The 20,613-nt window shown below is 21.8% G+C and overlaps 9 protein-coding genes across 9 annotated transcripts; 2 read left to right on the top strand and 7 right to left on the bottom strand. All coding sequences in view use genetic code 6, as the record gives it.

The window, feature by feature from the left end:
• Positions 1–68: 68 nt before the first annotated feature.
• On the bottom strand, positions 69–904 carry TTHERM_00289250 (transmembrane protein, putative; the record flags this gene model as incomplete). Its single annotated transcript, XM_001018642.2, has 4 exons — positions 69–250; positions 300–420; positions 479–643; positions 701–904. The coding sequence occupies 4 exons, from the start codon at positions 902–904 to the stop codon at positions 69–71; spliced, it is 672 nt and encodes a 223-aa protein (XP_001018642.2).
• Positions 905–1,299: 395 nt separating this feature from the next.
• On the bottom strand, positions 1,300–1,922 carry TTHERM_00289260 (hypothetical protein; the record flags this gene model as incomplete). The annotated part of the gene is made up of 2 exons (XM_001018643.3): positions 1,300–1,548; positions 1,614–1,922. The coding sequence occupies 2 exons, from the start codon at positions 1,920–1,922 to the stop codon at positions 1,300–1,302; spliced, it is 558 nt and encodes a 185-aa protein (XP_001018643.1).
• Positions 1,923–2,803: 881 nt separating this feature from the next.
• Positions 2,804–3,469, top strand: TTHERM_00289270 (Tim17/tim22/tim23/pmp24 family protein; the record flags this gene model as incomplete). The annotated part of the gene is made up of 1 exon (XM_001018644.1): positions 2,804–3,469. The coding sequence occupies one exon, from the start codon at positions 2,804–2,806 to the stop codon at positions 3,467–3,469; it is 666 nt and encodes a 221-aa protein (XP_001018644.1).
• A 942-nt stretch (positions 3,470–4,411) lies between these two features.
• Positions 4,412–7,195, bottom strand: TTHERM_00289280 (hypothetical protein; the record flags this gene model as incomplete). Its single annotated transcript, XM_001018645.1, has 1 exon — positions 4,412–7,195. One exon carries the CDS (start codon positions 7,193–7,195, stop codon positions 4,412–4,414), a length of 2,784 nt encoding a protein of 927 aa, XP_001018645.1.
• A 1,587-nt stretch (positions 7,196–8,782) lies between these two features.
• TTHERM_00289290 (hypothetical protein) lies at positions 8,783–9,718 on the bottom strand (the record flags this gene model as incomplete). Its single annotated transcript, XM_001018646.3, has 4 exons — positions 8,783–8,923; positions 8,983–9,242; positions 9,300–9,368; positions 9,430–9,718. The coding sequence occupies 4 exons, from the start codon at positions 9,716–9,718 to the stop codon at positions 8,783–8,785; spliced, it is 759 nt and encodes a 252-aa protein (XP_001018646.3).
• A 1,166-nt stretch (positions 9,719–10,884) lies between these two features.
• Positions 10,885–11,400, top strand: TTHERM_00289300 (swarming motility protein ybiA; the record flags this gene model as incomplete). The annotated part of the gene is made up of 1 exon (XM_001018647.1): positions 10,885–11,400. One exon carries the CDS (start codon positions 10,885–10,887, stop codon positions 11,398–11,400), a length of 516 nt encoding a protein of 171 aa, XP_001018647.1.
• Positions 11,401–14,028: 2,628 nt separating this feature from the next.
• TTHERM_00289310 (Scd6-like-Sm domain protein) lies at positions 14,029–15,066 on the bottom strand. Its single transcript, XM_001018648.2, has one exon. It carries the CDS (start codon positions 15,038–15,040, stop codon positions 14,309–14,311), a length of 732 nt encoding a protein of 243 aa, XP_001018648.2. The 5' UTR covers positions 15,041–15,066; the 3' UTR covers positions 14,029–14,308.
• A 570-nt stretch (positions 15,067–15,636) lies between these two features.
• Positions 15,637–16,068, bottom strand: TTHERM_00289320 (thiol-disulfide oxidoreductase DCC; the record flags this gene model as incomplete). Its single annotated transcript, XM_001018649.3, has 1 exon — positions 15,637–16,068. The coding sequence occupies one exon, from the start codon at positions 16,066–16,068 to the stop codon at positions 15,637–15,639; it is 432 nt and encodes a 143-aa protein (XP_001018649.3).
• A 777-nt stretch (positions 16,069–16,845) lies between these two features.
• On the bottom strand, positions 16,846–19,985 carry TTHERM_00289330 (Serine/Threonine kinase domain protein; the record flags this gene model as incomplete). The annotated part of the gene is made up of 7 exons (XM_001018650.2): positions 16,846–16,933; positions 16,993–17,175; positions 17,230–17,319; positions 17,384–17,566; positions 17,627–18,112; positions 18,192–18,668; positions 19,345–19,985. 7 exons carry the CDS (start codon positions 19,983–19,985, stop codon positions 16,846–16,848), a joined length of 2,148 nt encoding a protein of 715 aa, XP_001018650.2.
• Between the last annotated feature and the right edge of the window lie 628 nt (positions 19,986–20,613).

Consider the following 20,613-nt stretch of genomic DNA (forward strand, 5'->3'; position numbering starts at 1 on the left):
CTTAATAAGCTCTATTTGTTAAATTTTTTGAGCTTAAAAGATTAAAAATTCATTAGATAATTTGACAATCACTAGTTTTTTTTGTCTTCTTCTTAGATTTCTTTGTTAGAGAAAATGCGATTTAAAAAGCCATTTTTTTTGAAGTAGCTAACTGAAGTAAAATATGCAACTATTATTGTTGCAACTACACATAAGATAAGCTGCTAAAATATATATACTGGTACATTATCAAAGATAACCTCTTCTATTTCTATTTTTATTATATTTTACTGTATGAAAAATAAAAAATAAAAATTTACTCATTATATATTCAAAATCTTAATTTTTAGCTTCTAAGTCTCTAGACCTAGTATTTCTGTATCCCACTAAAGTAAAAAAGTATTCTTGATTTATTTCATCTTTCGACTCACTTCTGATGTTCTTATGTAATAAATGTTAAAATTAAAATCGCTAAAAGCTAAATAATATAAAATTTTACTACTACTTCACCATTTTTGTCTGTATAAAAATACAATCTTTCTGTATCTAAAGGTTTAAATTCCATTTCAACTTTTCTATTTATTTCATCGCTTTTCCAATAAACTCTGAACTAGAGTCCCATCTTTATTTTCATAAAATGAGTTAAATACTTCTAATAGACAAGCTTATAAATTAATAGTATTATTTTAATGGTAAAATAAGGTTTCAAGTAAATAATTACACTTCCAATATATGATATTTTGATATTATATTTTGAATTAGGTAATAAATCACTTTTGGCTATTTTAAATGTATGAAATTCATTTGGCTACGCTCTCAATCTATAGCTTTAGTTTATTTTAATATACTATGATACCTCATGAGCTAGGGACAATTACTAAAAAACTATTGCTACGATAATCACTTTCAAAATTATTTTCTTCATATTTATTATTCAATAAATAAATAAACTTTGTTTAAATATAAATAAATAGATCTTTTTTTAATATAAATTTCAAAATATCTCAGTTTAATAATAATATATATAAACACATTCTTTTATCATAAGTATAAATAAATAAATATATTATTAAGCAGTAAAATATACATACTTTTAACTTTTTACATATTACAATTACTAAAAATTTATCATTATGTATTTTATAAATAAGATGAATCCTTTTATTTCAATAAAGAATTTCTAACTAACTGCACTTGGAAATTTTTAAATAACAAAAATAGATTCTTAATTTACAAAAATAGTTAGGGAAACTCTAAAAATAGATAGATAGATGGATGATTTTCAAAACTTGATTATAAAATTTAAATTTATCAAATATTTCATTTTTTTTATGAAAAAATATTGTTAAAAAAATTAGGTTTATTTATAAAATTTTAGTTATTCATATTATTTTATTATTATTTCATTCTTTATTCAAACGCGTATCTATTTAAATCTTTATTTAAGTCATCAACGCCTTTTATTGATTTTATTCTATGCTCATCAGCGATGTCCATTGTACTTTTATATTTTTGATATAAATCATTACAAACTTAGCAACCGCTGTCACACCAATATTTAGGTAAAGCCTATTTTTTAAAATATTTAAGTTTTAACGCGCTGATAATCAATCAATCATTTTTAAAATAATTACTTTTTTTTCTTCATCCCAAGAAAAAACACAATATTACTTAGCCCAATAATCTTGGCTAGAATAGTACCATTCAGCATCTGCTTTTTCATAAATACCATGCTTAAATCTTAAATGATCAAATATTTCAGTTTGCAGAACCTTTTTCATAAATGTTACTGCTTCTTACAAATTTGCTTTATGATCCTCTAGTTATTGCTTTAAATTATATAATTCCTTCTCTTCATCACTTAGCTTAAGTACAGGATTGGTACTTTTCATTACTGCATGAAGCTTTTACCTAATTTACTTAGGATCATAACTTTAACTCATTTTATGATATTTACTAATTTTTGAAGTATAACTTTGAAAATTTAAATTATTTTTTAAAATGAATGAACTCTATTTTTTTGGAAAACTAAAAGAATTTAATTTAATTCATTCAATTTTTAGGTAAAAACTTTAAATTCATTAAAAATTAATTAGAAAAACATTTAATTTCTATTTAAAATGTAATTGCATCAAAATATTTTGTTGAAAAAATAATGTAAAATTATTATTTATGTGATTGCTTTTTCTTTATTTTTTTATTATTTGAAGATTTTTTAATTCTACAGAAGAATCTGCTCTTAAATGTTACATATAATATGACGCATCAATCCCTTTATTGCAGTACATAAATTACAAGTTAATGCTATAAATCGATTTCTATCGTTTATCAAAAACATCTATCTAATTATTATAATCATGCTAAATACTAAGCTTAATCCAATTTATTTTTCTAATTAATTCACAAATTTATTTGATCACCAGCTTTAAAATAGTTTTAATGATTGCATACAATCATTTTTATTATTATTGGCACTTAAAATATTTTAATTCTTCACATTTCGCATTATCATACTAGCTAAATATTAAGCAAAACAATAAAAAAATTGAAGGAACAATTAATTCAGAAAAAATAGATAGATTTTCTTAATTTTTTGATTGATTTCTACTAATTTGATTAGATAATTAATTGTCAATCAAAAGGGAAAACAAAAAGATTCATTAAATTTAGGAATTTTCAAGTGTTAGCTTGCTTAATTAAGTCTCTTAAAATTTGCGAACAAACTAAATATAAAAACTCACAAACAAGCTCACCATTCATATTTAAAAAGCTTGAAATACCTCCTGTAAACATCTTCACAATATATTTATAAATACTTTATAGAATGAGCCAAAAATCTGTAATAAATAAAATACCCTTTGATTTGGAGCCATTGGGTATAATTAGAACTATAATGGGATTGAGAAACGGTATCTATTATGGTTGTCGTGTAAGATTTATGCATTCGATAGTAATGTCTCTTCTATTTAAATCAGGTTCTGTTTATGATAAAATTTTTAACGTTGTTTAGCCTACGTATGAGCATGGTAAAAATCTTGGTATGTATGTCTTCCTCTATAAAGCCATAGTCAATTTCCTTGAATATGTAAGGAAAGGAAAGAAAGATAAAATACATTCTTTAGTTGCTGGAGCCATTATAGGAAGATATGTTTTTGGAGAAAAGACACCAGTTAACCATCAGATAGTTTTGTATCTGCTCTCGAGAAATATAACAGGCGGAGCCACAAACCTGTAAGCTCGAGGTATCTTTCCGAAGATGAAATTCTTTCCCATATTAGCTGCAATATGCTGGGGATTAGTAATGTTCATATACGAAGTAGATAAGCTTTCATTGCAAAAATCACTGAGTGACTCTATGGATTTTCTTTACAAAGAATCTGATTTAAATCTTAAGCATTGGACAGAGTTAGTACCTTTCAAAATCCCCTCTTTTATATTAGAAAATTTAAATAATATATTTAAAACACCTCTACCAAACCTAACAAATTGATTGACCGGTTTCTATCTCGCTGAGAAATCAATATAAATTTTAAATATTAATAAAACTCGTCAAAAACTTCATATTTAATTGTAATTAATCAATTTTTCTTATAATATTATAAAACTTCAACATAAAATTTGGCTTAATATCCAATTTATATTCATTCTCTAAAATCAATAAATAAATAAATTAATTAGTTAATTAATTAATTAATTATTTTTATTTAGAGTTATTAATAATAAACAAATACGTTTTTAACCTATTCTATTATTAGTTTGTTTGTTTGCTTATTAAAGTTTTTGCTATTCGATTTCTATCCGTTTAAAATTTGTTGTTACGATTGATACTTACTTACATACTTTTGATACTTTTGAATCACTATCTAACGATACTTAATCTAATTAAAATATTAACAAATGAGTTTGATACTTTTTTAACTCTTTATAAATGTTTACCATTTTATATTTTGATTCTCCTGTTCTCATTTTTATTTTACTAAAATGATTCTTAAACTTTTAGTATCCTTTCACCTGCTTCTTCTGAAAGTCTTAAATTTAATGATACTACTAACTAGTGTTTCCATTTTATTAAATAAAAAATAAATAATCTTTTAAAGTATTTTAAATTTAAAATTAATTTATAAAATAAAATATTACATTTTTATGGAAAAAATCAAACTAAAATTTTAATAATTGATTCATTAATAATCATCTTATTTGATATATAAAATTTATTTTATGATATTGCTTATTATTTAAAGACAAAACAAAAATCTTATTCAAGAATAATTTAAATTAATATTTTAATCTTTTAGAAGTAAAAATTATTTTTAAAAATAATTTATGATTTTTTGCTAAGGATTTAATGTTCCATATATATTATAAATTATAAGCGAAATAACAAAAAAAATAGGTTTTGTTTAACATGAAAATACTAAATTTTATTTTGAACTCACTTAACTTCTTTTAAAATAATTCTGTAAGGTCTGATATTTTGGTTATCTTCAACAGTGTAATATCTTGGTTCATTTACAGGACTTTTTACTCCGTTTGGATTTACTCTACACTAAAAAACAATATAATATTTTTTCCCTTCGTAACTAGAAGAAACACCTGCAAAGTGCTCAGCTATAGACATATCGTCTGTTAAATAGACATTTTCTTTTGGACCCTTTTTAATTATAGTGTTGGTTATCCTACATTTATCCCCTCCATGAAGATTACGATAACCTGGAACTAAATTTTCTTTCATAATACCTGAAAGAGCATTTTCATTTGTACCATGGAATAAAACAATCCATGTATTTGCATCAGCATTTGATGAAATCCAAGACCTGTCTTCTCCATATCTATTTATGTTTAACGCATAGCCTTTATAACCTGCTGGGTAATGGTACATATGGTCAACCGGGTTTATTTTATCGAAGAATTTTAGCTATCCTCTAACATCATGTTTTCCCTTATAGCTTTCAGGCCATTCCATATTGTATTATGAATCAAACATATTTACTGATAGCTTTGCGAACTCTAAAAGACTCTTTTCGCTCACTGATAACCCAAGGTCTGAAAAAGTTATCTTTTTTCTTAATTCTTAAGAGCTAAACTGTTGAGAATTCACTTAAAAGTCAATCTGAAGAAGCTTATCAAAGTCAACGTTGATGATTGTGATATCCTATTATGGATTCTAAGAATTTACTTTTTATCCAATATCTTCTTTGAATTTTTAAAGGAACTCATTAATATTCTATTTCGTCTTCGATTATATCAGATTCTAGTAGAGGGTTGATTATTTATCGATTTTAATTGTAAAATATTTAGCTTAGTTATGAAGTCCTACCTAAAGAAAAGATTATTATACTTAATAATTTTTATCTTTCTCCAAGGTTTAAATTGGTGTATCAGTGATAAAAGTAGAAATTCCATCCTATTTAAACATATTCTATAAGATCATTAGACACTTCAAAGAATCTTTATCATCTTTATTTACTTCATTTTAAGTTGCATTGCCTTGCTGTATCTTTTACATTCCTTAAAGATAATTTTATACTATATCATCATTTTTTACTTAAAGGTCCTTCTTTTATTAATCGCTAGGCTAACTTTATGACACTACCTAATACGCTTTAGTGAATTAAACTGCATTATCTTTAACTTTAGTTTAAGGATTTAGTTATTAAAGTACTTCTTTGACTTACTAATCTCCATTTCCTCCTTTTACTTAGGTGTTTATTATATCCTTAAATATTTTTTAAATGTTTTAAATTTGTGCTTCAGTTTATTTTAGCTATGAAGCTTCTAAGCTTTTCTGCAGCTCTTAATTTAATTTTTTATACTTTTCTACTTCATCACCCTTTTCTTTTTGTATTTGAATCAAACTTTGTTGAGATTATTCATAAAGATCTTTGTATTTTGTTAGTTCATTTTTATCCTAATTTAATTAATTAATTTGATTTTCTTGTTTTTCTTTTTATTATTCCAATTAGATCTTTAATTCTTCAAATTTCTTTTCTTTTTATTGAATTTCTAGCATTTAATTCTAAATTGATTCATCTTTTTCTTTGATTTGAATGGTGCTTTATTCAATTATCTTACTTTTTTCTAAAATTTATTGCGTTTAATTCTCAATTAATGTTACTTTCTCTTATAATTCATTTTAGAGTTTGCTATTTTTTTATTATTCTTCTTCATGCAATTCTTTATATTCTAACAAATTACTAACTTGAGATTGTAACTCATTGATCCTAATGCTCTAGTTATTTATTTCTCTTCTTAAAGAAATATTCTTTTACTTAACCATATCAACCTCTTATCTCATATACTAATTTGATTATTTTTATATAATATTTAAGTATTCTTATTCATTTTTTTATGCTCTTTCAAGCTAGTTAATTGATTTTCTTAGATAACTCACCATACTAATTTCCTTCACAGTTTAAGCTAGCCTTTAATATCTTTCAAGCTCAACCTTCAATTTTTATACATCTGATTTTAGTATTTTTTTTGGTAGCTAATCTTATTATGCTCCAAGTTAATTATGAATTTACTCGTTATTAATTTCAAAAAAATTATCTTTCTCTGGTGATAAATCATAGTATTAACTACTTTCATTTACTATTTCTTCTTTTTAAAAATGCTATTAAATCAAATTTGTTTTTTTTCTGAAGTTTTAAGGCGTAGAAATTTTGTTATTAAATTACTAATGCTTTATACCATTTTGATTTTGATTTTATAGCTCCTAGCTTTTTAACAAGAAATTCATTCTCAATTATTTTAAATCTTCTTGCTCATTCAGCTAGAAAATATTTGGGCGAGAGGATTGCTATCCTTATTCTTATTTTTCTTAATTTTAAATCTACTCTTTATAGATTTATTTTCTGCTCATAATTTATTTCGCAGATGCAGAACTTATCCTTATATTTTTAGGATTTTATTAATCAAAGTCTTTTTAAAATAATTTATTATTATTTAAATTTATCTTAAAAGGAGTCTGATTTCTTGTAGACTAAGGAAAGATATCCTATTTATCGTTAGCTTGAGATTCTTCAGCATATCTTAAAGCTTGTGCCTAATCTTAAGAAAACTTTCTTCTAATTTTATAAGATGAAGGACGTTTGATTAAAGCTTATTTATGTGGATGTATTCCATTTTAGCTCTCATTTTACTATTACTTTTTTTGTTTCATATCCATAATTTGAACCTCTAAGCTAGAAAGGTCATAACTATCATCATCACTCATCACTTCTTATTACACTTATATTTCTCTATTTTTTATAACAAATTTATTTATTTTTTTTGATTATTAATTATTAAAATAATGTTATTCTTCTAAATACAAAACAAAACTAAAAAACATATATTAATATGTAATTCATAATAATGCGTATGTATATGTTGTAATACTAATTTAATGAACATCGATAGTTTTTTATTCACTTTAATTTATAAAATTTTGCAATATTCTCCAAATCGCAACTTAAAAAAATCATTTAAACTTAAATTTCTCAAAATTTAATTTTTAATAATTCTAATAGAGGTAAAAACGTATATATAACAAACAATATATCTAAGTCAAATATAATAATTCAAATAAAAACAAGAAAAATAGGAAATTACTCAAATATTAAATTAATAAATAATTTTGATTTTTCTTCATTTGCTAAAGATATTAAGCATGAAATTAAAAATTATGTATGATAAGAAGTTAATTAAATAATACTTAAAACATTAATAAATAAATATTTAATTATGCCCAAATATCAGTATTCATCATTTTTCAAAAACCATAATTTACACCATTTTAAGGCATAATTGGTTTATTCTTCATATTTATGTGTAAGAGTTTTTAGTAATAGAGGAGTGAGGAAGCGAAGAATTAAACTAATTATTTTCTAAAAATGAATTACTATAAAAATAAAAAAATATCTCAAAAATTCTATTTATCATTATTTATTCTTGACTACAAATTGTGAAGAAATCTTCAAAATTAAGGAAATTGGCAATTAATCTATTACAAGTTTTAATACCTTAATGTTTGATTATTTAATTAAGTTTAATATAGTTAATTCGCTTTCTCTAAATTCTATTAACTTATCACTAATAGCGTTTATAAAAGTAGGTGAAGAGGTTTTGGGGTTGAAGGTAATCTTTAGATTATAAAATAATAATTGCTGAAAAAGAGAATAATTTACCTAATTTCAATAAAAATTTATATGTATTAATATTAAAATCATAAATTTAAATAAAAGAAATAATAATCCATAAGTTATAATTTATAAATAATTAATTTGTTTATTTACCTACTTTAAATATTCTTTTCTTTTTAAGTTTAAAAATTTACTTAATTAATTTTTTATTGGTTTGGTTTAATTAAAATAAATTTATTTCTTTTTATATCAACAGTAAAATAAATAAATTTAATTATTTTTGATAAAATTATATTGAGAAATTTATTTTTTTATTGCTCATTTATAATTAATTAGAGATTGAAAAATTTATTAGTTATTTAATACAATGATTAACTAATAAATACTTTTATAAACAAAACAGAATTAATTAATAAAATGATAATACGTTATAAGTAAATTTTTATATTAATTAATTTTTTTAAATTATCTTTTAAATTTATAGTGCAAATTTTTATATAAAATTATATTTTGGCCTTAGTGATTAATTATGATTTCTTTATATTAAAATTTTATTTTTGTTAGTTTTTTATAATTCTTTTGTAAAGTGCTTTGAGTTCATAGATATTTATTTATCTCGTTAATAATTTTCAACAAATCATTTTAATTTAAAAGAATATTATTAATCAAGCTTATTGCATTCAATTATTAAAGTAGCTTTTAGTTGCGTCTTAGTATTGATAACTTTAATTATTATGCATTTCTTTAATTATTTCTTCAGACATAAATATAATTTGATCTTCCGTCCTTTCTTCTTCTGATGAGCAATCATAATCTAGATCCTTTTAATATATTAAATACATTTAAATAAGCAATATCTAAATACATTTAAAAGCAATACTTATTTTTTAAAATTCTAAGGAAACCTACTAATGTTTGTATGTATTTCTTTATCTCTGTAAAGATTGAATGCTGAAAATGAGTTGTTTTTTTTACAGGAAAACTTGATAGAGGATTTAAAAGGAAGTAAAGGCTTCAGTCTTTTCTTAGAGTCCTAACCCTCATACTCTTACTTGCATTCAGAAGTTATGAATTTTTTTTCTGTATGAGATATGTTTTCATCGATCATCTACTATTAATCTGATTACCCTAAATCGTAGTCTTTAATGTTAAAAATTTAAATTAACTAAAAAGAGGCTTGAATAAAAAAAAACTTACCCCTTTCTATAAATTTTCTCTTTGCACTCTAAACCACTGTAGATTCTTTCTCTTCAAACAGATTATTATCTATAAAATAAATAAATAAATAAATTAGTAAAATATATCAAGTTATTTAATGATAAATCACCATGAAGCGTTTCTCTATAGTTTTTAATGGGAGTCTAAGGAGTTTTACTATCTTAAAATACTCTAGCATGCATAAGAATAAACTAATTCATCAAAGGAGAATCATTAAAATTAATTTTTCTGAGCTCATGAGCTACATCTGATGTCAAGATAATATTTTTTTTTATTTAAAGCGTCTTTTTAGTTTAATTTTTCTTTGGAGCACGAAGAATTTCTTAATGAAAACTAGATTGTGAATTTTATCCATTTTTATCTTTTGCTGAAAATTGAGGAGTTTCCATAATAAGCATAAGCTATTTTATTTTAGCTAACAAAGTAGAGGTTTCTAAAATTTAGAAGCAATTAATTATACTCAATATTTCTAAGATTTAATTATTACTTAATAGAATTTAAAATTTTTAAACAACTACTTTTCTGTTTACTGCAATCTTGTTAAATATCTAAGGTAATTAGCTGAATATTAATTATATGACTGAAAATCAATCAAATTTTCAGCATTCCAAAATTTTTTAAATAAGTTTTTATAAAAATCTGTAAAACTTAATAATCTTGTAAAAAGCAGGAAATTATAGACAGAAATTTGTTTAAATTTTAGATAAAATATATATATATATATATATATATTATTTCATATACAGCTTAAATATTTATTTTAATATTAAATTTACTTATGTTTTGATAGAATTAATTTTAAACAAATTTTAAATTGTCTTTATAATAGTTTTTAGCCAAAACAGTTATTTTTATTTTATCCTCTTTGGTATTTTAAATGAAATAAAAACTTTTAAGCATCATTTTTCAGATTAAATCTGAATAAATAAATATCTAGTAATCAAATTAAAAAATTTGATTTTAGGACCAAATGTTTTATTTCCATAAATAAGTATCTTAAATAAAAAAATTTGAAAGAATATTAAGTTAAAATAGCATTGAATAGTAAATTTTATTATAAATTAAATTAAAATACTAAATTTGCTAGAATTTTAAAATGAAGTTTATTTTTTATCTAAGAGAATTTATTAATTTTGTTAATTTATTATGAAATATTTTATTAAATTTAATTAAAAATTTTTCAATCTTGAATTAAATATTGTATTTTTTATTTTTTAAATAATATATTATTCTCATTAATAATAAATTAAAACATTTTAAAAAAATAATTTAAAAATTAAAAGCTAAAATTGTATTATTGAAAATAATTCAAAATACAAAAAAGTTATTTTTATCTTAATTCCCTCTAATTCAATAAAAAATTAAAAGATTAAGGTAAAATAGATAAATAGATAATTAGACACTGTTACTATTTTATCGAAATCTGATTTGCTCTTTTATATGACCTCAAAAATTCATTCAAAGTTGTATTATAAATGCTTGGACAAAATTCGCCAAAATAATTAATTTTTTTAATTTATTAAATATAAAATATAATTTGAGGGAAAATAGAAATTAATATAAAATGAGTAAATCTAAAACCAAAACAGACCCACTTCAAATTATTGTTGATGAAGGAAACACAATTAAATTTTATGGAGCAAAAAATAAAAATGGCTTGTTCAGTAACTTTTATATATCTCCTATTAAGCTCAAAGGTAAGATATGGCAAACTACAGAGCATTATTTTCAAGCACAGAAGTTTGCTGGAACTGTCAAAGAAGAATAGGTAAGAAATGCTTCAGGTCCAGGAATAGCCTTTAGACTTGGTAGAAAAAAAAGCAATGATTACCCACTTAGAAGTGATTGGTTAAAAGTGAAAGATGATGTCATGTATGAAGCTATTAAAGCTAAATTTACCTAACATGATAATCTCAAAAAAATTTTGCTGTCAACAAAAAATCATAAACTTATAGAGCATACAAAAAGAGATGCTTATTGGGGTGATGGTGGAGATGGTAAAGGTAAGAACATGTTAGGTATACTATTGATGAAATTGAGGAAAGAACTTTCAGAAGAAATCAAAAAAGAAGAAAAGTGAAGAAAAATGATCTTTTTTTGAATAAATAGTTTATGTTATAGATAAATTTTTATATATTTAACATTAATAATAAGTAAGTTTTTTGTTACATTTTTTATATTTAGTGGTGAAATGTTAATTTTTTAGTATTTTAAAAACAAATAGTCAATTTAAAAGCTATTATTTAGTTTAGTTTGAAAATAATAGAAAATATAAAAAGTGGAATGAAATTGTTCAAAATTAAAATCCTAAAATACTAATTTTTAAATAGGATAATTAAATTTTATAATAATTTAGTATGAAATTTTATAAAAACATTCCTCTAACAACTTTAATGTTTAGATAAATTGCTAAAAAATATTATTGCGTTTTTTGTAAACATTAACTCCTAAAATACAATTTTCTTGAAATATAAATATGAATAAATAAATAAATAATTAAGGCATTTTAAATAGCTAAAAAACATAAATAATCTATGAATTCAAAAATTTTTTGCCATTTAATTTTTTATCTTTAAGTATCTTCTTAAGCAATGTTTCATTTATAAAAATTTAAACTTAAAAATTAATTTCTGTCGATATGATACTTTGGATATTATTGGAAAGGAAATATTTGAGAGTGTGTTTCATAAAAAATAGTTTATGTGGTATAAAAATTAAAAAGTATAATCAATTTAGTTTTATCTAAAGTATAAATTTTCTTTAAAATAATACAGTTAAAATAGAATTAATTATTTAAAAAGATTCACAAAAATATAAAATTCGCATCATAAAAAGACTTTTAACTTCCCCTCATTTTTATAAATTAATATTCAAGCAACCTAATTATTTGATAACAAAATAGGGTCTTCTTAACAATCAAGAAGAATTTCTAAAGATTATAATATGATTTCTTATATTTTTCTGAAAATGTAATAGTTAAAATGATGAATATTTATTTATGTGATATTTTTAATATATTTGGCAAATAAAACCTTCTAATATTCTATTAATTTAGTAGAATTTCTTAATCTTAAAATATAATAACTTAAGGTAATAGAGCAATTTTAAAATTCAAATCAAGTATATTTAATAGTTATTTTTCAAATCAATTTTCTTTAAATAAAGTTATTCATATTTTTAATTAAGAGAACCTTCTAATATTCTATTAAACCTATTAAGTGCTTCGAAAATCCTGAAAAGAACAAATAACAATTCAGAAATTTTTCGAAAAATATAAATTTTTAAATTAATATTCTAAATTATTAAAATTATGCTTCTTTTTCTTTTATCAAGAATATCTTCTATAAAACGTTATGGTAAAACAAGAAAACCATTTCTATTCTTACTATGCTTATTAAAAAACTCTTACATTCTTTAACACATATCCTAAATTTGTTAAAATTTAATTTAAATTAAATTATAACTATGAAAATATAACTTTTAATATTTAAGGACCATATATTTATAATTCCAATTTTCCATAATATAAATAAAATAATCTTTCCATTACTTACAAAAATTGAATAAAATATTTAATTTGATTTTTTAATATCAGAAATTAGATAAATTAGTCCACAAGTAGAAATTCTTAAATAAATTCAAATGAAGAAATTTATAAATTAATTTATATCAAGAAATTGATAAATTAATTCAAAATAAGAAATTATTAAGTATGAGCAAATAAATAATTTCATATATTAATTTAAATATGTAATAATAATACAAAAAACCTATCAATTAAAATTTAATTAATTGATCCAAGAAAATAATTTATAATTTAATTTAAATATCATGAAATTTTATAAATTTATCATAATTCTGAAAAATTGTGGCATTAATAATTTTTAAGAGATAATTTGTTAATTTTTAATATAGCAAGCAATAATTAATATTCTTTTTTTGGGAATAACTAATTATTTCATTCAAATAATTATTAGATAAATTTATTAATATTTAGTAATTTTTTATTGATTAGACTAAATTAATATTTTATATTTAAAGTTGAGTTTTAATTTGTTATAGTATAAACTTATTTAAGATATTTTTTTATTCTTAATAAGAATTTAATTAGAATAAAATAGTCATTTTAGCAATAATTCATGAAAGATTCATTTAGTGTGTTTATTATGATTAAGATAAATTAGATTATGTCTAATTTGTAATTTTACTATTTTTGATATTATTTTTAATTATTTATAATGAGATTAAAAACCAGTATGTATAATATGAATATAGAGAATCAACAAAAGCATTAAAATTTTTATTAAGACTTGATAATTTTTTATTCTTATTCTTTAAAAGAGATTAAACTAATAAATATTTAACTTATAAAGATGAATTTTAATTTGTTATTGTTTTTACTTATTTAAAATACATTTTGATTTAAATAAGGGCTTTGTTAAAAATAAGAAATTACTTTGAGCTATAAATAATTAATTAGATATGCAAAAAGCATTTTTTTTATATTAAAATGAGCAAAATCTCGTTTAATATGTAACTTTAATATTTTTTGATATTATTTTAATGATAATAAAAACTCATTTAAATATTGAAAATATAAAAAGAACAAAAGCATTAAAAGTTTTATTAAGGTTTAATAATTTTTTTTAATTCTTTAAAAGTTTTTAGACTAATAAATAAATAAATATTTTATTTTATAATATTGAGTATTAATTTGGTACTGTTTAGACTTTTAAATTATACTTTTTTATACTAAATAAATAGTTTAATTAGTAATAAAATAGTAAATTAGTTATAATTAATTACAATGCATGTAGTAGGTTTGTTATGATAAATATGAATTAGAGCTTGTTTAATTTGGAACTTTAATATTTTTTGATTTTATTACTTTGTATTTAGTTTTTATTTTTAATTTGTTTTCTATTGAATAATTAAATAAATTTTGATATAATTTCAATTATGAAATAGCTTTTAATTTAAAATTAATTTCAATAGTATCTTCTCTTTATAAAGTATTTTTATGCTTATGCTTATTTTTATTGTTATTGTGTTAAAAAATTGTAATTTTAACAATCCTCAATATTTTTTTTCACAAATAAGCTAATATCAAAAGGAGTAATCTCTGATTTTACAAAGTATCTAGAAGGAGAATTAGGGGTTTTTCTTCCGAGTTACGAAGATGCTAAGTTTCTTTTATAATGTTTGTTATTTGATTTTAAATTAGTTATAGGATCTTTAATTGTAAATTAGCTGTATCTATCTCTTTATAGGCTTGAAGATTGTCTAGATCTATTTTATTCTATAAACATACTTTGATTTAAGCTGACATTTACAAAGTTATTATTCTGACTTTCTTCAGTATTTCTCCTAGTTTCGTATTAACTCAGCCTTATTTCTGGTAATTATGGAACAGATCCTCTTGAATTTATTATGGATATATCCTACTTGTTTACTTTTACAATCTTTCTTAATATAACATCTTCAATAGGCATAACATCTTTAATATGAGATATTTTAATGATCAATTTATCCTGCTCTTAGTATTGATTTATATTTTTGAAATTATTAACATGATAATATCCAAAATTTTTAACATCCTTCAGAACAACATGATCGTTTGAAATAGAATACAATATTCCTTCATATCTAATATCAAACTAACTAACTATTGATATTCTTTGTCCTTTATTAGACATTATGTTTGAAAGAAATTCTATCATGACTCTAAATATAGTTTCTCTCTTTAATTCGTTTAATTTTCTGGCAAATAAATTAATTGATAAATTTTTAATAATCTTACATATGTTTGATGAAATATTTAAGCTAATAAATAAATAATTTATTTTTAGATTAAGTTTTGATCAATCAAATCCAGAAAATATTAATTGTTGCTTACAGTCTATTCTGATTTTACTGAAATGACTTAAATCCATAATTAAATATCTACCACATAAACACTACAATGACTCAAATAATTATCTTTATATTTCCACATATTTATTTCTTTAATGCTATTATTAAATTTTCAATCACATAAAAATGTTTTGAAGTTATTTTAACAAGCCCAAACAAAAATTTTATAAAAAATAGGATTATTAATCTTTTTAAAATGTATTCAATTATTTTAGCTCAATTTATCATAAAATTTCATTCTCAAATTCAATTTCAATCTGAAATTCATAAATTAATACTTTGATTAAATACTCTTTCTGATGAAAAACTTTTCTAAGATAAATTAAATGTAGAAAAAATTATGGTAATAATTTTCCATTTACACAAAACTTAATACAACTAATTATAAACAATAATTTTCAATTCATTTTTTTTTAGGAATTTAACATTAACCATTTTCACATGGCTTATTGCCTGCTAACCTAGCGAATTTACTGCTTAGAGGATGTCTATTTTTAGCAAATAATAAATAAGCTCTATCTGATAAAAATCTAACTCCTCTCCAGCGCATAGGAGCTGCTAACCAACCTAATCCTACAGCTGCCCAAGAGTAATAGTAAGCATCTATTCCTTTAACTATTTCCCCATTATTTAATTTAGCGTGCAGGATTAAATCAAGCTACTATTAAGTTAAATCTTCTCTTGGTGGTTTAAATTCGGGATGATGTATATCTACTAAGTTTAAATTATTTTTTTTATCCATACTTTTAAGCCAGTTCATTTCTTTTGTGCATAAATAACATTTCCCGTCAATATATAATGTAACTGGAAAGTGACTGCATTATTCCTAACTCATTAGACCTTTTTAATAAATTCCTTTACTATATTTGCTTTAAATTTTAATTTTGTATTAATTTATTATTCTTACTTAAACATAAATATTCAATTCAATTCAATTAAATTCAATATAGCTTCATGTCACTTCAAGAACTTTCTCTTTTATATAATGAAATAGAAGCATAAGCTACTGATCAACTATTAAAAAATATATTTTTTATTTGTTAGAAATTTCTACTATTAATTTTTTGAAGATTAAATTTTTAGAAAATGAGAAAACATTTTAAAATCTTTTCTTGCTTTCAAACTTGTTTTCATTTTTTGGAAATTTTAATTGAAAACTTTTTAATAAATTTTTTATTAAGGAATTTGAAAATTATTTTTGAATAGAATCTTTTATTATTTGATTGAATAAAATTTTTAATGTGTTTTTATAAAAGATTAAATATACTATATTTATACACGATAGTAACGATATATAAAAGCAATAAACAATAGTTAATAGATAGAAAAATATACAATTTAAGTGATAATTTAATTAAATTATATAAACAATAATTTATTGTTTTATTTTAAGGGTAAAATATGTTAAATAATTTTTATTAATAAATGAGCTTTGCTCACATGAGTATTTGATATATTTATTTTTTGTAGAGGTTATGTTTGTGGTTATTAGTTTATTTATTTATTTGCTTGGTTATTTAGTTATTTAGTTAGTTAGTTTATAAATTTGAGTAATAATTAAAAATTTTATGTTTTTTGGTTATAGTAAATCTACTTTTATTAATTTTATTATTCAAGAGCTTATTGTTATTTTTACATCTGAAATTTAGTTAGATAATCTGTTTTCTATTTAAAATGCCTTATCATCTTAGATTACATTCCTATTTAAATATATCAGTTTATGCTTTTTTAAATACAATAAATAATATAATTTGTTTACCTTGGACATATTAAATAAAAGCTATTTAATTGATCATAATCCTCTGCTTATTCACAAATGAAATCAATATCGTCTTCAGTGATCTACTAGCATTAAGAAAGACTGATTGACAATCTCTTTAAGTTTTTTAAGTCAAAAAGGAAGGAAACAAGATCATCAAAATCAGTATCAGAAATTTAAATTCTAAATATTTATATGAATGTCATTCTTACTTAGTATTTAAATAAAGTAACATACCTTGATAAAGAGAGAGAAATGGACTCTAAATTCTTGCTATAGATACCTTGTAAAAAATGATTAATTGCACTGAGACTTACTTTTTGTGAACTATATTAATTTAAAAAATAATTAATTAACTATTTATTATTTTAACTTAAAAAAATAAAATTACTTGCTAACATCAAATGATATTTCTTGTAAATTTTTTTTATTTTCAAGAGCATTTTAAATTGCAAAAATCGAGTTATCTGTAAAATTTGTATTTCCTCCAATTGCTAGAAAGAGTTTTTTAATGTTAACTAGTTCATTAAGTTTTTAAGAGAGTTATGACACATTTTCATCATTAATTTAATTGCTATTTTAATTAAAATTTTATTTAAAGTTTTTATCTCTCAAAATATGTTGAATAATTTACGATAAATAGGCCTTAAAATTGTCAACTTCAGGGTTTAATTTGATTAATTCATTTAAATATGTAATAGATATGTTTTTATTGATTCTTAATTTATCTTAGCTTTTGTTACGTTTGATTTCTCTTATTTTTTGTCTTGAAGAATCTTTCAAATCACCTGATTCTACTTTATCAACTTTCTTTGAGCTTTGGTTGCTACCGTTTCCAGAGCTATTGCTACTTGAAATATCATTAGAGCTGCTCATTTCTTCAATATTTTTGTGCATTTATTGAATTTGTTAAGCTTATTCAGAGCTTTCAACAAATATACTTTTTGAAGATTTGAAGTCTGGTTGAGAAAATCTTTATTGCTGAAAAGAATTTGTTTGATTACTCAATACATTTTACTAATTTGCTTCGGATTGATTGCTTTTTTATAATGGCTTTTAGTATTACATTTATTTTCCTACTGATTAAGAGACTTGCTCATTTGAAAAAACTAGATTTTGACTATTTAATAAAACATATTATTTAAAATTTAAAGCTATTTAAAGTAAATTTTGAATCAAAAATTGAAATTCTATGTTACTTAAAAGAAGAGATTTAATTTCTGTAAGAAGAATAATTTTTTTTGGGAATAGTAATAGTATTTTGATTATATTACTAGCTTTATGATTGATTAGACCTTTCTTAAGTTGATATCTTAAGTTAGCTGAGGTTGAGGCTTTCTTCAATTTAATCACAATTAGCTAAGAAATTATATTTTGAACAATCTTAAATATTGTGATATTCTTCTTAGATCTGAGAGTCAAAATTCTCCTTTATATTTTCTTAGTCCTCTAGATTAGGATAGGTTGTATTTATAGTCTTCAATGCTTCTTCTAATTTCATACGAGAGGATTTGCTATAGTTAAGGAAGCCTGCAATAATTTTATCTATTACACCGTCCTAGTACTCTTTCTAATAGATATAGGTTTTGAATAATTTATTAATTTTCCAATCATGGTCACCTTAATCAGCCTCAGAACTGATCGTTCTTATCTCTCTAAATGTAGGTCCTGTGCATCTATTTCATATAATGTGATAGATAAATTTAAAAGTGACAAATGAAGATAATTATTTTTTAGTTATTTACTCTGATCATCATTATTGGCAAAATATTACAAAATAATTTGGAAAACACCCCCAATAATTGAAGTAAAAACTTTCTTTATTAATTTTTTATCTATCTAACTGTATTTAATTTTATTAGCTTATACATTCTCAATATTTAAAATTTATCTATCTCTTTTTTAATTTATTAATTAGCAGACAGACAGAAGTGATAAAATTTTAGAGAGAAATTTAATATTTTATTTATAAAGAATATTTCGAAATTAATCAGATTTGTATCCAGACTTGCTGGAATTAACCTTATTTTTCTATGGTTGGTTGGTTGGTTTAAAATTAAAATAAATCATTTAATTAAATGAGGTTATTGCAAATGATTATTTCAAAAATTTTCATTGTATATTTCTTAAAAATTTTAATGATTTTCTAAATTTGAGTTATTCATTTAATATTTTTTTATTGCTTCATTTTACATAATTTGCAAATAAATATTGTATGCAGATTTCAATAGAATATTTTGTTGAAAAAATATCAGGTGTTTTGTTTGTTTTGAAAAAATATTAATGGTTGATGTTTTTTTAAAATAATGAAAAGTTATTGTTTAAATTTGGATATGATGAATTTATTTTTACCTTAAGAGCATCATTCCGAGAGAGTAAATGTCAGCTATAAAATAATTAAATTTCATATTTGATGAAATCAAATTTTCATTTTACAACTCAGGTGCTTGATATCCAGGAGTAAAATAAGTATTATCTCTAAGAGTAGTAGAATGTTAATGATTTAGTTATTAAGCACTTCCCCAGTCAGTCAAAACATACTCGTTTTATTCTCTAATAAGAACGTTTTCTGGTTTCAAATCTGAATGTACAAGACCTAATCTATGAGCGTATATCAAAGCTGAAATCATCTGCTTTGCAAATATCAATATTTCATAATGAGATAGTTTCTGCTTCTGCTAAAGTATTTTTTCTAAAGAACCTAAAGGGCAATATTCCATAGCTATATATATGCAATTTCCTCTTTAGTGATTCGAGTAAATTTTAATAATATTTTTGATATTCGGGTTTTCATCATTCAATTTTTTAATGCAATTAGCTTCTTGAGTTAAAAAATTTAATGTTGATGGATCATCGCTTTTCATTTTCTTAACTACAATAGGCTATTTTGTGAGATTGCATTGAGTAACGAATATTTGGGAGAATCCTCCTCTTGCAATTAATGTTAATTTGTCTTCAGAAAAATTATCGTCGAAAATAGCAGTTCCTATCATCTTTCTATATTTTTTTCCCTAATAAAGTGCTAAAAGCTATTCAGATCACAAGCGCTTGATTGATAACTGCCTTCTTTAATTATAGATAAATCAATTGGATGGGTAAATGGTTTATTCTATACCCTGAATCCGATTATATTTGTCTTCTCCTAATTCTTTAATTTTTTCTAATTTTTGTTTTAAGTTTGATTTATTAATTGTTAGGAAACTTTCCTATCAAAAAGTTATAAATGCTACTATGAATTCAATATCTTCAAACTCTTTAAGATTGTAAAATAAGTTATTATAAACAAATGTGCGCAGCAAGCTCTTGCTATTAATTCTTATACTTATTGATAGGTAAAATCAGAATAATTTTCGATATATATTAATTTATTAGGTTTAGTTTTCCTGATAAAAAAAATATATATATATTCTTCAGTGCGCAAATGAGTGTTAAACTGAGAAAGATATGGCTTTATTAATCAATTACTATTATTTCTGATTCTAGATTTTTAAAATCTGCAGCATTTTTATCAGGCTATATTTTTAAGATCAAATAAATAAAAACCATGTTTAAAATTCTGAAAATCTGGCTTTTTAAAATAATTATTTTTAATAAAAACCAACTTTATAATAAATATTAAAG

This window comes from Tetrahymena thermophila (assembly GCF_000189635.1).
Source record: "Tetrahymena thermophila SB210 genomic scaffold scf_8254594, whole genome shotgun sequence".
NCBI lineage: Eukaryota > Ciliophora > Oligohymenophorea > Hymenostomatida > Tetrahymenidae > Tetrahymena > Tetrahymena thermophila.